This window comes from Equus asinus, chromosome 4 (genome assembly GCF_041296235.1).
Source record: "Equus asinus isolate D_3611 breed Donkey chromosome 4, EquAss-T2T_v2, whole genome shotgun sequence".
Taxonomy (NCBI): domain Eukaryota; kingdom Metazoa; phylum Chordata; class Mammalia; order Perissodactyla; family Equidae; genus Equus; species Equus asinus.
In genome coordinates this window covers 20,372,438-20,387,898 of record NC_091793.1, presented here as the reverse complement: position 1 = coordinate 20,387,898, position 15,461 = coordinate 20,372,438, and the positions used below count along the sequence as shown (strand labels likewise).

Sequence of the window (15,461 nt, the reverse complement as noted above, 5' to 3'; positions counted from 1 at the left end):
TCCTGCCTGCTTACTCACAGTTTATTGAGGAAGCACTTTGAACAACTAAAAGTGCTGTCCCACTGGTAGAAAGACAGGGAACTAATCGTGAAAAGTGTTCCCAAACAGGGAACACTTGATGACAGCTATGTTAAAAAGAAAGTACAAAGACTGGACAAGTTGGGTCCTGGGGGTGAGATTCTAGGGCTTTTTGCCCTTTTCTGAGATTTTCTGTCTAGGGCCATGAGACCTTCTCCATGAAAAGACATTTGTACACGAGTGCAGCCCGTGCAGGGCACGGCACTGTCGTTGCTGGTTCCCTCGGCTTGGGCGTCCCCAGGCCCCCTGCTCAGGGCTGGCCTGGGCTCCCCGTGGCTTCCATCCAGCGGGGTGGGAGCTCACCCTTCTCCCTCTGCTCCCTCCATCCCCAGAGCTGGTGGTGCCTGCGTCCTCAGGAGGCCTGTGCTGCCTTCTCACAGCCAAGACGGCTCCGTCCTGCCTCCCCACGCTGCATGTTAGTGCTCAGGGTTCCTGTGGCTTGAGGGACCAGGAACCATTTATAATTTTGTTTCTAAGGGGAAAACGTGCATTTGGAGTTTGGAGGCGAGCTGGCAGATGGACTTACTGTTTTGTTTTGTTTGAGGAAGATCAGCCCTGAGCTAACTGCTGCCAATCTCCCTCTTTTTACTGAGGAAGACTGGCCCTGAGCTAACATCCGTGCCCATCTTCCTCTACTTTATATGTGGGACACCTGCCACAGCATGGCTTGTCAAGCAGTGCCATGTCTGCACCCGGGATCCAAACCGGCAAACCCCGGGCTGCCGAAAAGCGGAACGTGCGCACTTAACCGCTGTGCCACCGGGCCAGCCCCAAGGTGGACTTTTTTAAATGGACATTTTACAGATAAACACTGAGGCTCAGAAAAGCAGGGTGATATGCCTCAAATCGCAGCAGCAGAGCTAAATTCACACCTAGAGTGGGTTTCAAATTTCCAAATTCAATTCCCAGAACAGTAACCACAGGCGGCCCTGGGCTCAGTGTCACATCTTCCGTCTTTCAACCAACTGCACTCTTGGGCCTTCCCTCCTCCTCGTGGCTTCCAGAGGCCTTCCAGCTCAGCCTGCCCTCAGTGCGGTTCCAGGGCCGGGAGCTCCGGCTGCATCCCAGGCCCGGGGTGGGGCTCTGGGTACTATCTGATTTAAACTTCACTGGGGCTGTCGTTCCCCCGTTGTACAGATGGGGACACCAGAGTTTAGAGAAACTTCATTCAGCAAATATTTATTAAATGTCTATTTTGTGTCAGCCCTGCCTCCTGCCCTCACAATCTGCCAGGAAAGACAGACCTCACAGAGACACAATAGAGAAGGACAGACTGCGGCTGGGAAGGCTGGGGAGCTGGGCGGAGACCTCTCTGTGGGTGATGTGTGAACTGAGACCAGAGGGTGAACCATGTGACTTAACCCCAAGGCTCACACATGAGTTGGGCACAGAGACAAGTCCTTCGAGTAGCTTCTGACCCCTGTCCATACACTTCAGTTCCCTGGGCAGACATGGCCTGTCGGCTGGACGAAGGGGCCCGGCCCAAGGAAAGCAGTTTCGAGAGGACCCACCCTGACCCCCCCAGCCTCTTGTCATGGAAGTTGGGAACAGGAAGCTCAGAAGCCGGGGGAGGCAGATGTAACTTAAACAGAACCTTTGGCCCAGGGGTCAAATCTCTAGGCAAAGGCCATGCCCCACCGCCTTGGCCACCATGGTCTGTAGGGGGCTGCTACATGGTTATCTGACCCCAGCCCTGGGCACAGTTGATTGGTCAAGGAGTGAACCTGTGACCCAACTGAGCCTCCAAGTCCCTTCCCTGAGATTTGCCAAGGTGAGGTCGGTTTCTCTCGGGAGAGGCCTGCTGCACCCCACTGTGTTTTCCGCTCTGTGTACAAATGCTCTCGGCCAGAGCAGGGCCTGGTGCAGCCGTGGGCAGCACAGCTGCCGTGGGCTTGACGTGTGTCAAAGCGGGGAGGTCTCTGCTGAGCATGGGGCAGGTGAGAACACAGCCTCTGGAGTTAGTCCTGGGTTCAAACCCTGCCTCCATCGCCGGTTTGGGGTGTGATCTAGAGCAAGTCGCTTCCCCTGTCTGGGCTTCTGTTTTCTTGTCTGTAGAACGGGACACCAGCCTCACAGGCACCTGGCACAGGGTAGGTGCTCAGTACGTGGTAGCTGCCATTGGGGCGATGGTGTAGAAGGTACTGACCCGCACGGACATGAGCCCCTCCTAGCTCATCTGTCAGCCGTCAGGGAGGCGTGTCCACTGGATGGCGTGGGATGCAGCCAGGGTCAGACCAGCTGCGTGGCCTTGCGTGATCACTCCACCTCCCTGAGCTATTTCTCTCCCTGTACAATGTGGATGTGCTACACGGATCATGTGTGAGTGGCAGACACGCACCTCTCCCCACCACTTCCCAAATTTCCAAAGGACAAATTTCCTGAGGGACAAATTTCGAAAACTGGACTCATGCCCCCTTCCTTGACTGTGCCCAGCTACCAGACAGCCCTCATACACCTCCCTGAGGCTGTGCCAGGCCGGCCCAGCTGGCAGCTCCTGACCACAGCAGCTAATCCCAAAAAGCTGCCAGCCAGAGATAGGGGAGGACAGCAAAGGAAATCCGAAACCGGTTGGAAGGTGCTTGCCTCCAGCCAGCCCTCCCTTGCGCTCTCATCAGCCTCTCACTTCAGCAAACCCTCCCACCCACGGAGGCTGACGCCTGGACCCAGTGCAGCAGGAGCCTTTTATCCTAAGCTGCTTGTCTGTCAGCAGGAGCTGGGAATGTTCAGTATCCCCCAGCTCCGAGGCTGCAGGTGTCTCCGATTCTGGTAGGGGACATCCACTCTGCCCTGGATTCCAGGCCGACTCCAAGTCCAGACGGGGGTGCACTGGGGGACAGAAGGGCTACCGGGGCCTTGGTGCTGCCTCCAGGCCTGTGCTGGTCCCATGTGGGCTGCAAGGAAAGCAGAGGAAGGAGGAATCTCAGCTGGTCCTCTAGAGCCCAAGCCAGCTGCACCATTCCTCACTGTTCTTATTTCATTCCAGCCTCACAGCACCCTCGGATGGGCGTCCTCGTTTTACAGAGGAGGACATGGAGGCTCAGTGAGGTCTTAGGTGACTTGCCCAAGATCTCACAGCTACGAAGTATCAGAGATGAGATTCAAACCCAGACCTGGGGGCTCCTAAGCCCAAGCTCTTTCTGCCATCTCAGTCATCTCTGAGTCAAGGCGCTGACACTGCCCGGGCCTGTCCACACCGGAAGGACACCCCCACCCTCCACCTCCCTTGGGCCAGCAGAGGTCAGCCAACCAAAGCAGCCAAACTGAGACCTGGTTTGACATCTTCCCATGGGGTCCCCAAGCCACCCTGGCCAGCAGCAGCAAGGCCCAGGCCCAGCTCTTGGTGGTGGGGAGGAAAAGACTGATATTTGTCCCACATGCTGGGCCAGGAAGGACCTTCATGGTGACCCCATTTGGCAAACTGTGGAAACTGAGGTTCAGAGAGGGGAAACGACTTCCCTGAGGCCACATTGCTACTCCCCTCACCTTCCTCCCAACCTCTTCCTTGGTCCCACCCATCCCTGGACCCATCTCTCTTTCTCTCTTTCCCTCACTGCGTGTCTTCTCCTCCTGGGTACCAGGGTCAGAGGCTTTGGACAACAAGGATCTTAGAATTATCATATCCGGGCCCTCCCTGAATGGATGGGAAAGAGACCCAGAGAGGGAAAGGAGCTACCCAAGGTCACACAGCAAAATGAGACTCAGGCTAAGGGATCCTGCATCTCCACACTTCCCATCTCCCTGGAATCACACTGAAGTTGGGCGGCCCTTTACTGAGGGAGGGCGCTGGCTGCTTCTATTCCTATCCAGACCGTGAGCTATTCACAGAAACCTGGGCTTACATGGAACCAGAAATCAGGCTTCATCCTAGCCCCATCTCCAACTTGCTGTGTGACCTTCTGCAAGCCACATCCTTATCTGAGCCTCTTCTTCTTTAATAGTGCCATGGGGATCAGGATTCCTGTCCTGCCCACTTGTCGGGGTTTCAATGAGGTTCATATGAGATGCTGGATAGAAGCCCCTTGTAAATTGCAAGGATGAGACATGGGACAGTGTCCCAGCCCAACACCTCTGGGACCCAGAATGTGATGACAGGTGCCTCCCCCCCATCACACTCAAATTGGCTTCCCCAGAGACTTGCCAATGCCGGCAGTTCCACCATTAGAAAAGCTTGCTGGAGGGTAAAGAGGGCTAGAGACAGGAGATGGGGCCGGAAGTCAGTGGGGCCAGGCGGCTCAGGGCTGAAGAGCATGGCTGTTCTCCTGGGGTCTGAGTCCAGAACTGCTTTGACCACGTCTGCGGCAGGGCTGGGCCACGCCCCTGGCCCTAGGACTCTGAAAAGCTGCTTGTCAGAGCTCAAATCGCCCTCAAATCCTACCCTATAGCTTTGCCAAGGCCCCAAGTATGAGCCCCAGGGGTGTGACCAGAGCAAGTGGAGGCGCCCAAAGCTGGGGCTGCAGTCAGGAGCCAGGAGCCAGGAGCCAGTGCCCAGTCTGCCAATGACTCACCGGGCTCCTCCTTGCTCTGGGCCTCAGTTTCCCCACATGCCCAAGAGGACTGGAAGTGTGGATCTCAGAACTCATGTCCAGACTCAGTAACACCACTGGGCTTTTGCCCATGGGTGGCAAGCCCAGACTTCTCTTTCTTCTCTTCTCTGACTCACTAGTTTCTAATCATCCCTCTAGGCCCCAGTCCGCTGTCACCTCCACCAGGAAGGCTTCATCAATGCTCTTGGGGGCAAGTGGCCCCTCCTGCATGATCCCACACCTTATTCTGCAGGCCCTCAGCCAGGCCCAGTTTTTCCTTCACTCTTTTTTTTTTTTGCTGAGGAAGATTCACCCTGGGCTAACGTCCATTGCCAATCTTCTTTTTTTGCTTGAGGAAGATTGTTGCTGAGCTAACATCTATGCCAGTCTTCCTCTATTTTGTATGTGGGACACTGCCGCAGCATAGCTGACAAGTGGTGTAGGTCTGTGCCTGGGAACTTAACCCACAAGCCTGGGCTGCTGAAGCAGAGTGCGCCGAACTCAACTACTGGTTACTGGGCTGGCCCTGCTCCTTCACTCTTGAAGTGAGAATCCACTGAATTAAAATGTGTGAGATGCTTAGAATAGCTCACGGCTGGGAGCAAGTGCCACACTGCCAGCTTTTACTCTCATCACCACGCATGTTTTACAGGTAAGAAAATTGAGGCTCAGAAAACAGGAATGACTTGTTCTAGTCCCAGGGATTATCAGTGGTAGAGCCAGGATATGGACCCAGGCAGCCCAACTCTAGGGCCCCCCCTCAGCCACATGCTGTTCTGCTTTCCCTCCTGTTAGGGACGGAGTATCTCTGCCCCCAGTAACCCAGTCCCCTCCCATGAGCACCCATCCTGTCACCCCACGCCTGCGATTCTCTCTCCCATGTGCTCCAACCCTCCCTCTCCACGAGATAATTCCATGAGTCCACAAACGTGCTGTAAAATCTGCTCCAGCCCAAAAATTAAATACCAAACCTCCCAGGCCGCTATCACCCTCCGGCTCCCGCCATTCTTCTGCTCCCTTTATAGTGAAACTCCTCAGAAGTGAGGTCTCCGTTCGCAGCCGCCACTTTCCCTCCAATCAGACGTTCACCCTCCGCTGGAACCCCGCTTCTCAAGGTCCCCGATGACCGCCGTGGCATTGCCAAGTCGGCTTGGGGCCATGCCCAGGCTCCTCTCTCTCCCATCTGAGCAGCCTCGGACCCAGTTGCTCACTCCCACCTTCTTGAAACACTCTCTCCACTGGCTCCGGCTCTCCTACCTCCTGGCTGCTCCTCCTCGTCTCCTCAAACTCTAAAGGTCAGAGGCCCCCTGCTCTGTCCTGTGCCTGCTCCTAGGTGATTCACCCATCCTCACGGTGTGGGCTGCCATCTGTACCCTGGCAACTTCACATGTGGACCTCCAGCCCCATCCTCCCCCTGAGCTCCAGAGGCACAGACCCACCCACTTCCCCGGCTCCTCCCCTTGGACATATTACAGGCGTCTCCACCTTAAACTGCCCGAAGGCACCTGGTCCCCCCCACAAACCTGCTTCTCCTCCTTCTTCTTTTCAAAGTAAAGGACCTCACCTTTCCTCAGGTGCTCAGACAAAAGCCTTGGGGTTGTCCTTCATTCCCCACTTTATCTCACAGCCCCATCCAATCCGTCTGCAAATCCTATCAGTTCTAGAATCCAGGCACTTCTTCCCACCCTCCCCGCCACCCCCTGGTGTCTGAGCCACCATCATATTCTGCCTGATTTCCTGTTTTCACCCTGCAGTCTGTCCTCCCCACAGCAGCCTTTAAACCATCGACCATATCCTCACCACAGCCTAAAAAGCCCCATGAGATCTGGCCACCAACCTGGCCCACTTCCCCCTCCGTCTCCACCCCTGGCACCCGGGTCTAGCCACTTTGACCATTTTGCTCCTTCTGGGTCACGACCAACTCCTTCCGGTCTCAGAACACTTGTCTGCCTGGAGTGCTGTCCCCCAGATCTTCCCGGACTGGTCCCATTCTCAGTGCCTGGCCACCCATTGCTTGGCACGTAGTAGCTGCTCACTAAACCATCTACCGAACCCACAGGGATGGGATGGCAGGACAAGGGCCGAGAGTAGCAGGAGTGCCACGTCACCACCAGGTGGCGCTGCAGGCACGTCCCTGGGTGGTGACTTCGTGTCCAGCCTCCTGATTCGTCCTCTCAGCAAAGCCTCCTAGGAGCTCTTGTGCCAGGCGGTGCCATGGGGCACCAGCTGACTCAGCCCCGGCTCTGCCTGTCCTCCGGTGGCTATTGGTGGACGTGGTCCAGGGCATCCACAGAAGCCTGGAAGGAAGGGAGGGCTGGCTCCCACGGCCTGAACTTCTCTGGGGAGGGAGCAGATGTGTAGGCGTGAGGGGGTGGGAGTGGGGAGAACTGGGGTTCAGCCAGAGCAAGGTGTCTGCGATGAAGAGTTCTGGAGAGGCCTCGACGTCGAGTCCATCCATTGAGCCTGGGTTTGCATCCCACCTCCTCTGGTCCTCTGCATGCTTTTCACAAGCCTGGCTTGACTCTGCACCTCGGTTTCCTCATCTGTCAACAGGGGATAAAAATGTGAGCAAGAACTGAACCCCTGTTTTGGGGAGCCGAGGTGGACTGCTCTATTGGAATGAGGCTGAGGAGCTTTTGGGGGGCCTCCCCGGTGGTGGGTGGTGTGTGCATGGGAGTAGTGTGTGAGCTTGAGGGAAAGGCAGGTGGGCAGGAAACCAGCAGCCCCCCGGGGCCTCGGTCTCCTGTTCCATCAAAGGGGGAAAGTGTCTAGGGCTTCCCCTGCCCTGAGGCCTGTGACCTGAAGAGAGTGTGTGTGTGTGTGTGAGAGTGTGTGTCCCTGGGTATACGGATGTGTCTATGTATGTCTGTGTTTGAGCGTGTGTGTCTGTGCAAATGTGTCTGTACATGTCCACACCTAGGAGCCCGTGGGTGAGGACAGGCAGCCTCTCAGCTTGGCAGAGGAGGATCAGGGATTCCAGCAAACCAGGGGCTCTCATCTCCTCGGGGCCTGGAGCACCTGCTCAGTCAGTGCCTGGGGCAGTGCCCTGAGAGGGCACCAGGACATCCCGCTTCTGCTGCAGCCGCCCAACCCCAGTAGCTGGATCTTCTCTCTCCATCTCTGCCCACGGAGCACCCTGTGCTTCCTGATTTGTGTGGGTCTGCATTCAGACCCCAGGCCCTCCTTCCCTCAGGGGCACAGCATCACTCTCACCTGCCAGCCCTGCCGGTTGAGGAGGCTGTGGACTTCCTGAGGGTGATGGGCCAGGGATTAAGTTGGAGGGGCCAGTCTCCAGCATCCTCACTTCCTCATGTGGAAAGTCAGCCTGGCTCTTTTCCCGTCTCCAAAGAGACAATTATTAAGCACTTAATGTGTGCCGGATGCTTTATACATCTGGTCAGTACATCCTCACAACAGCCCTTTAAGGTAGCTTTATGCCCATTTTACAGAAGAGAAAACTGAGGTTCAAAGAAATGAAGTGACTTGGCTGAGATCACACAGTAAGTGGGATTCGAACCCAGCCTGGGTGGACTTTCTGCTGACACAGCTGGGTTGTGGGAGTGGGAAGGGGGCACAGGTTCCCTCTTCTCGGCTCCTGCTTTCCTGGGAATGGCCATCTGCCCGGCCGCCTGGCTCTTGGTATTTTGGCTCGAGTGACCTCCAGGGGAAACGGCGGTGGGTGGATAGGGGCAGAAGGCAAAGGAGCTGCTGAGGTTTTTGGAGTTCCTGAGCTGATTCTGGCTTCTCTCCACACAACCACCCCAGGCTGGCCAGGAGGTTTCTCCGCAGTTCTTTCTCCCAGACAAGCAAGCTAAGTCAGCCATCTCCCAACTCCTGACGGCCCTGCCCAGACAGTCTGAAGAGGCCATCCTTCTAGGCCCAGCTTCAAGGCCACTTCTTCCTGGAGGCCTTCCCGGATGGATGCCCCATCAGAAGTGGCCTTTCCCTCAGCGCTGCCTCTTGTCTCTCTGGACTTCTGAGCCACTTGGGGGCAGAAGCCCCATGTCCAATCCCCAGGACCCAAGCAGGGCTGTCAGGGTAAAGATTCAGTGAGTGCTTCCTCAGGGAGAATAATAATGATAATAAACTCTACCGTTGGTTGGGTGCTCACAAAGTGTCCAGCCTTGTGCTAAGTGCTTTTCAGGCAGTTTCTCAAGCAGTCTTTCCCACAACCCTCCCTGTGAAGTGCATCCTATTATTATCCCCATTTTACAGGTGAGCAAACTGAGGCGCAGAGAGGTGAAGTGACTTATCCAAGGTCACACAGCTAAGAAATGGCACAGGAAGGTTTCAAACTATCTGGGTCCAGAGTGTGTGTTACACTGAGGTGAACTGTCAAGAAATGGAGATTCTAAGGATTTATCCTCAGCGGGCACTGCAGCCCATGGGGGTATCTTAGACCACCCACTCTAGGTGGGGCTGGGCTGGGCAAAATAGTCTGTCTCCCTTCTCATGGCGCCAGAAGACGGAAGCACCCTAGATTCCAGCCACTACGCACGTCACCCTACCCTCTGACCTTAGTGTTCCCATTTTCTAGAAGAGGATTCTTGCCCTTCCCCAGCCTCCCAGGGCACCTGTGAGGAGGGAGTCAAGGCTGCCATTTTCAAATGGACTTTTCCAGTAAAACCTCTTTTTCAGCCACAATCATATCCAAAAGGCCAACATGTGAAACTGATAAAGGGGTGTTTTATCAGCATAAATTTCTCAGTTCAGGGTGCTGACAGGTCCTTAGTCTGAAGTCACTTGCAACGGTAAGTGTGTGACAATTGTGCTAGACACACTCCCTGCCTGGGGTGTTGGTGAGGGCTGCGGGGCCGCTGGGAGGTATCCCAGCGCCCAGTCTATTTCTGCAGCTTGTCTGAGCCACGTGGTATCAAGAAAGCCTTGAGGCAAAAAGCTGTTTTTAAAAAATGAATTCAAATCAAGCTTTGGTGACAGTTCCAAAGCCCAGCCAGGGGTTCTAGGTGTCTACAGAGCCCCTCTGATGACCCCAAGCCCTGGCTGTGGGACCCTAGGCAAGTCCCTTGCCCTCTCTGGGCTTCTGGCTCCCCCTTGGAGGCACAGGAGGCTGAGGTCCACTTCCAGGGGCCCATTCGTTTACCTCGACAGGTCTGGATTCAGTGATCAGAGACACTTGGCCAATGAGCCAGCTCCCCCACGGCTTCTCAGATGCCTCATGGGTGAAAGTCAGGCAACAGAGTGTCTGTGGAGGGAACCTTCAAGACTGGCCTGGGGGCTCAGCTGGGGTGTGGGAGACGGTAGGCAGGGCAGACAGGGGTGGGATGGAGAGGGGGCAGGGAGCTGAGCAAGCCCTGAGAGTTTAAAAATAAGTCCTGAGTGCTGTCAGCTACAGCCAGCCACGGCTCCCAGGGCCTGGTGACATCACCAGGGCACAGGATGTCCCTGGCAGGGGCTGGGGGTGGCAGAGGGGACGCGGAGGGGAGGGGGGAGGGGGGTCCTGACCTGCCCTTTCTGCACCTGGGAGCTGTTTGTTTTTGGGGAGAGCCAGCCTTGGTTGTCCCGGGCCAGAGGGCTGCCAGGAGTGCACTTGGGAGCGTTCCATCTTGCCTCTGAGAAGACCGAGGCGGGGGGGGGGGGGTGCTGGCTCTCACTGAGTGGCTCTTGAAGCCTGGTGGGCATGCGGTGGGGACCATCTGGAGAGGAGGCTCACTGGGATGGAGGGCAGGGGAGGCCTCACACTGCACCTGACACCCCTGAGCACAAATACGCTCCTCCAGCCCCTCCATCGCCTCTGCTGAGGAGGGACTGGTGGGGCTCAGTGCTGTCCCTGTTTTACAGACAAGGAAACAGACCCAGGCAGACAAAATCACCTACACAGCATGCTCAGCTGGGATGGAGTCTGAGCTCCCTGGCGGTCCCCAGCTTGAGCTACTGAGCAGGAGAGAGCTAAGGCGGAGCCAGGGTGGGTATGGGGGGCAGGGGAAAGAGGGGCTACCAAGGGGAATACAGGGAAGAGGGGAGGGAGGCCCTGCCGCCTCTGCTGTTGGGGCGCCCTGTTCAGCCTCCCTCCCACTCCTCCTCCTCCTCCTCCTCCTCAGCCCTCCTCCACCGGCTCCATCCCCGCACTGCCCTCAGGACAAAGTCTGGTCTCCTCACCAGGCCAGGCTCTCCCTGCACATCCAGCCTCGTCTCTCACCATGTACCTGACACACTCTCAGCCTCAGCCTCACCAAACTGCTCCTAGGTCCCTACAGGAGCAGGGATTTCAGGCCTCCGAGCAGCTGAGCAAGCTGTTCCCGCTGCCTAGAATACCACCTCTCATATCTTCCTGGTGAACGCCTAGTCATCCTTCACCATTCAGCTCCGCGCTGTCCTTGCTCCATGAGACCATGGCTGTGACGGTGGCTGTGCTGTGATTGCTGCACGCTGTTGCCGTCTTCCTCTACTTTCTATGTGGGGCGCCTACCACAGCATGGTGCGCCAAGCGGTGCCATGTCCGCACCCGGGATCCGAACCGGCGAACCCCGGGGTGCCGAGAAACCGAATGTGTGCACTTAACCGCTGCGCCACCAGGTAGGCCGCTGGGGCCTGGCAACTCTTTTAGGGAAGTGTATTCCCTCCTCCATGCTCAGCCAACGGCTGTTGTTCGGAGGCCACAGTTCAGACATTCCCTGGCCAAGGCCTCCAGTCTGCTCTCCCCCGAGACCCTCACTCGCCCTGTCCTTCCATCCTGCCCCCTCACATCAGAGCAGAGGCAGTCCCTACCAGCCACCCTCCTGCTGTTTGCTTGCTCACTCCCTCAAGAGCAGCCACGGGGGCCAGCCCCATGGCCGAGAGGTTAAGTTCGCGCTCCGCTGCAGCGGCCCAGGGTTAGGATCCCGGGCAAGGACATGGCACCGCTGGTCAGGCCACGTTGAGGCGGCGTCCCATATGCTACAACTAGAAGGACCTGCAACTAAGATATACAACTATGTACCGGGGGGATTTGGGGAGACATAGCAGAAAAAAAAAAAAAAAAAAGATTGGCCACAGTTGTTAGCTCAGGTGCCAATCTTTAAAAAAAAAGAGCAGCCACTGGGCGGCTCCTAAACCTTAGAGAGTGCAGGATTCCCCTAGGGGGCCTGTTTCAAATGCAGAGTCCCAGGCCTCATCTCCAGGAGGCCCACTCAGAGGGGCCTGGGGTGGAACCCTGGCATCAGCATTGTTAAGCAGCCTCTCAGTGGCCACGACCCTGCTTTAGGAGCCTCCTGGGGGGCAGCATGATTAAGCCCAAGACGATGCCCTGACCTGGGCACCGAGGCAGAGCCAGTGCAGTCGTGGTGGGCCTGGGGGCTGGGGAGGACCTCAGGTGGCGGCAGCCTGTGTCCTTTCCTCCTTTCCCAAGGGCGAGGAGAGTCATACCTGGGCAAGGGGCTTCCCCAGACGCAGTGGGCCCGCCGGCATCTGCTGCACCGGTGTGCGCGCAGGGCTCCGGGCCGCCGGCTGGGAGACAGCGTGGGTATAAATAACCACCGGCGGCCAGGCCGGCTGAAGTGCGTGCGAGCAGAGCGAGGCAGCAACCGCCGCCAGGGAGCGGGGAGGCAGAGGCGCTCCGCGGGGACGGGGCGGCGCGGCCCGGAGCTCCCTGGGCTCCCGGGTAACCTGCGAGGAGCAGGGGGCTCCGGGCCTCGAGGCGGGGCCGAGCGCTGCACGTTGAGCTCCAGCTAAGCCCGAGGCGGACGTGCGACAGCGGCCGGCACCGGGCTGGGGGGCGGCTGCGGACGCCGACGCCGGGACGGGGGCCGGGGCAGCTCCGGGCAGGCGGACTCCCACCCCCGCGGCGGGCGGCCACGGCCCGCTGTGCGCCCAGCCCGGGCCTCGGCGAGCCTGGCACGCCGCTCTGGGCCCCGCTCTTCCCAGCGGTCCGCCCGGCCCCGCCAGCATCCCCGGGCTCGGCGGGCGCGGAGGAGCCGTCCCGCGGTCGGGAGGATGGAACAGCGCGGCCGCCCCAGCTCCCTGAGGCGCCGCCGGGTACCAGCCCGCCCGACGCCCCTCGCGCCTGCGCCAGGCTGGGGGCCGGGAGGAGGGGCCGGGGCCCTCTTCCTTGGCGCGGCCTGGCCTGGCCCAGCGTCCTCCATTTGCGCTTATCGCCCAAGGGGAAACTGAGGCCGCTGTCCAGGGGGCACCTCTGTCCAGCGAGGGAGGTGCCCGTGGGGATGGGGGGTGATCGCCCTCGCTGGGATCCTTGGGCTCCCAGGAGAGCCCAGATAGCGGTGGGAGCCCCAGCACCACCTGGGGCCATGGCTTCTCCTCTGTTCAAAGGTTCCCTCCCTGACCCTGACACTGGGTGCTCTGGGTTCGCCTGCTCGGGGAAGCTTCCTCAGCCGCTCCTCCCACCCGCCTGTGCCCGGAACACCATGTGTCTTGTATTCCAAAGTAGGCACTGAAGCTGACGGGTTTCTCTGCCTACCCTCTGGATGACGTTGGGTAGACTTTGCCTCTGTCAGCCTCAGTGTCCTCACCTATAAAATAGGGCTGCTCGGGGCTGGCCCCGTGGCCGAGCGGTTGAGTTCGCGCGCTCCGCTGCAGGCGGCCCAGTGTTTCGTTGGTTCGAATCCTGGGCGCGGACATGACACTGCTCATCAAACCACGCTGAGGCAGCGTCCCACATGCCACAACTAGCAGGACCCACAACAAAGAATATACAACTATGTACCGGGGGGCTTTGGGAAGAAAAAGGAAAAAATAAAATCTTAAAAAAAAAAAAAAAAAAAAAATAGGGCTGCTCATGGGCCCTCCCTCTAGTGTGGGGAAGAGCCTGCTGCGTACACAGCTAACTGAACTGTCCTTATCACTGGTCACTCCCTCCTAGGGCCTCACCCTGGGCTGGTAGGCGGTGCCCTGCTGGGCTAGTTGGCTCCCTGTGGACCTTGGCCTTTGCCGGGGAGCATGTGGTCCAGGCCTGCCCTGTGGCCTGGCCGTCAGCAGCAGGTGGGGCTGGTACTGAGGGGCACAGGGGGCCTTGCCCAACTGCCCTCTGCACAAGACTCCTTGGAACACCTGGGGGTCCCCTGCAGTGCACCCCATGCATTCACTCCCTGAGGTAGCCCACCCAATGCCTGTTTCGAGCACCTCCTAAGAGCAGACTGGGATGAGGAAGGTATCTGCCCAGGCCTTTTCTGTGCTCAGACACTGTAGGAGCCTCAGTCTTTCATCTGTAAAATGGGGATAATCACGCCTCCCTCTCTCCCTCCCCTTCTGCTCTGCCTCTGCCAGGAAGACGTGAAATGCCACTGTCCCTGCTCCTACTTCTCAGGCCTGGATGGTGAGCCAGGGCTCTGTGCTCATTTTACCTTCTGACAGCAATTTGAGGTGAGAAGTGGTGTCCTTTTACAGTTGAGGAAACCAAGGGGTACAGTAACTCCTCCAGGTACGGTGACCGGCTGTTCTGGTTTGCCTGGGACCCAGGGGTTTCCTGGGACGCAGCACTTTCAATGGGACAACTAAGAGTCACCCTCCCTCCAGGCCACACACCTGGAAAGTAACAGCGTCCGAGTCCAGAGTCTAGCAGTTTGGCTCCAGAGGCCGTGTGCAGCAGCACCGAACTATACTTCCCTCAGGCAGTAGTTGCTGAATGAATGAATGCATCCCTGCTATCCCTGCCCCCCGCCCTGTATATCTGGACCCAGCGTGGACTCTGCCAGGAGTGTCCTGTGGGAGGCGAGCGAGGTCTCCGGGCTCAGCTGCTGCCCCTGGCCCCTCTCTGGTTCAGCTGGGCCTCAGGGAACCCCAGGGTCCAGCCATCAGGCGCTTAATTACCCTTTTGCTTACTGGGAGGGTGGGTTCCCAGAGGGGGAGCTACTCGCCCCCTAATATCAGCTGCGTCACTTTGCTTCTTGGGAGCTCGGTTTTCTCATCTATAAAATGAGGGTGATAAACCCACCTTCCGGGTTGCTGCGGGCATTCGGGCCAGGTAGGTGAGGCTCCTGGCACAGACACAGAGGAGGCCCTCAGTACAAGAACGGTGTTATTGTTGCTTATTACTATGTAATTATAGCACTCTACTCCATCAAGCATGGCCTCCTGAGGGCCACTGTCCTAAAAGCTCCCCATGCCTTCAAGTCCAAAGAAGTAGATACCATATTTCAGGTGAAGATCTGAGTTTCAGAGAGGTTGTGACCTGCCTAAAGTCACAGCAGGAAGGGGCAGGGCCAGCATTTGCAGGGTTCCATGCTCTTGTGGAACTTAGCTCAAGTGCTGGCAGTTGGTGGTGGTATGGGGAAACTAAGGCACAGGGTCGGGAGGGATTGATGAGGTCCCTGCAGGGCACCAGGCCCCTGCCTCCCTCCCAGGCAAGCTGATACTCTCCTTGCCCAAGGTGGCAGGACAGGTTGGAAGACAAGCCCTTTGCTCAGGCTGGGCTGCTCCCCCCGCAGTCGGCCAGCTGCCCTAACCCTCTGCCAGCCACTGTTCCCTGTCTGCCAGCCAAGCTGTGGAGCAGTCCAGGACATTGTGTCCAGAGAGAGGGCCAAGCAGGCCCCCCTGCCTGTGGCCACTGACCTCCCGCCCTGCCCCTCCGGGCATCAGGCCAACCTGGCCTGGCCCTGGCCCTGGCACAAGCAGGAGGCCAGAGCAGCCCTCTCAGAGGCCAGGACAGTGCTTCAGCTGCTCCCTCCTCACTGTGAGCCCCGCTTAAGAGGGGTGCCCCCTGCTCCGCCCATGCCCTCTCTCCAGAAGACTACCCCAGGTCCCGAGGGACAGGCTCCCTAGGCTATCTCTCAGGAGAAGCCAGCTGGGCTCCTGACAAGCCTGTTTTCCTACCTGCCCTTGGTGTATTTCCTCTGCCTGTCCCCAAATCCAGCTGCGCCAAGGTGAGAGGCCCTCATGGGCAGAGAACTGACTGTGAGCTGGGCACAACCT

At 58.1% G+C, this 15,461-nt stretch overlaps 1 protein-coding gene across 2 annotated transcripts; it reads right to left on the bottom strand.

Annotated features, from left to right (window-relative positions):
* Positions 1-1,236: 1,236 nt before the first annotated feature.
* On the bottom strand, positions 1,237-12,960 carry LOC123289335 (cuticle collagen 2-like). 2 transcript variants are annotated; one of them, XR_006533241.2, is made up of 3 exons: positions 11,964-12,960; positions 6,439-7,144; positions 1,237-2,969 (listed from the first exon to the last, which is right to left on the bottom strand). XR_006533241.2 is itself a non-coding variant. In XM_044779074.2 (2 exons), the coding sequence occupies exons 1-2, from the start codon at positions 12,841-12,843 to the stop codon at positions 2,782-2,784; spliced, it is 1,068 nt and encodes a 355-aa protein (XP_044635009.1). In that variant the 5' UTR covers positions 12,844-12,960; the 3' UTR covers positions 1,237-2,781. The 2 variants fall into 2 exon arrangements, 1 of the variants encoding a protein (XP_044635009.1); XM_044779074.2 differs by lacking the exon at positions 6,439-7,144.
* Between the last annotated feature and the right edge of the window lie 2,501 nt (positions 12,961-15,461).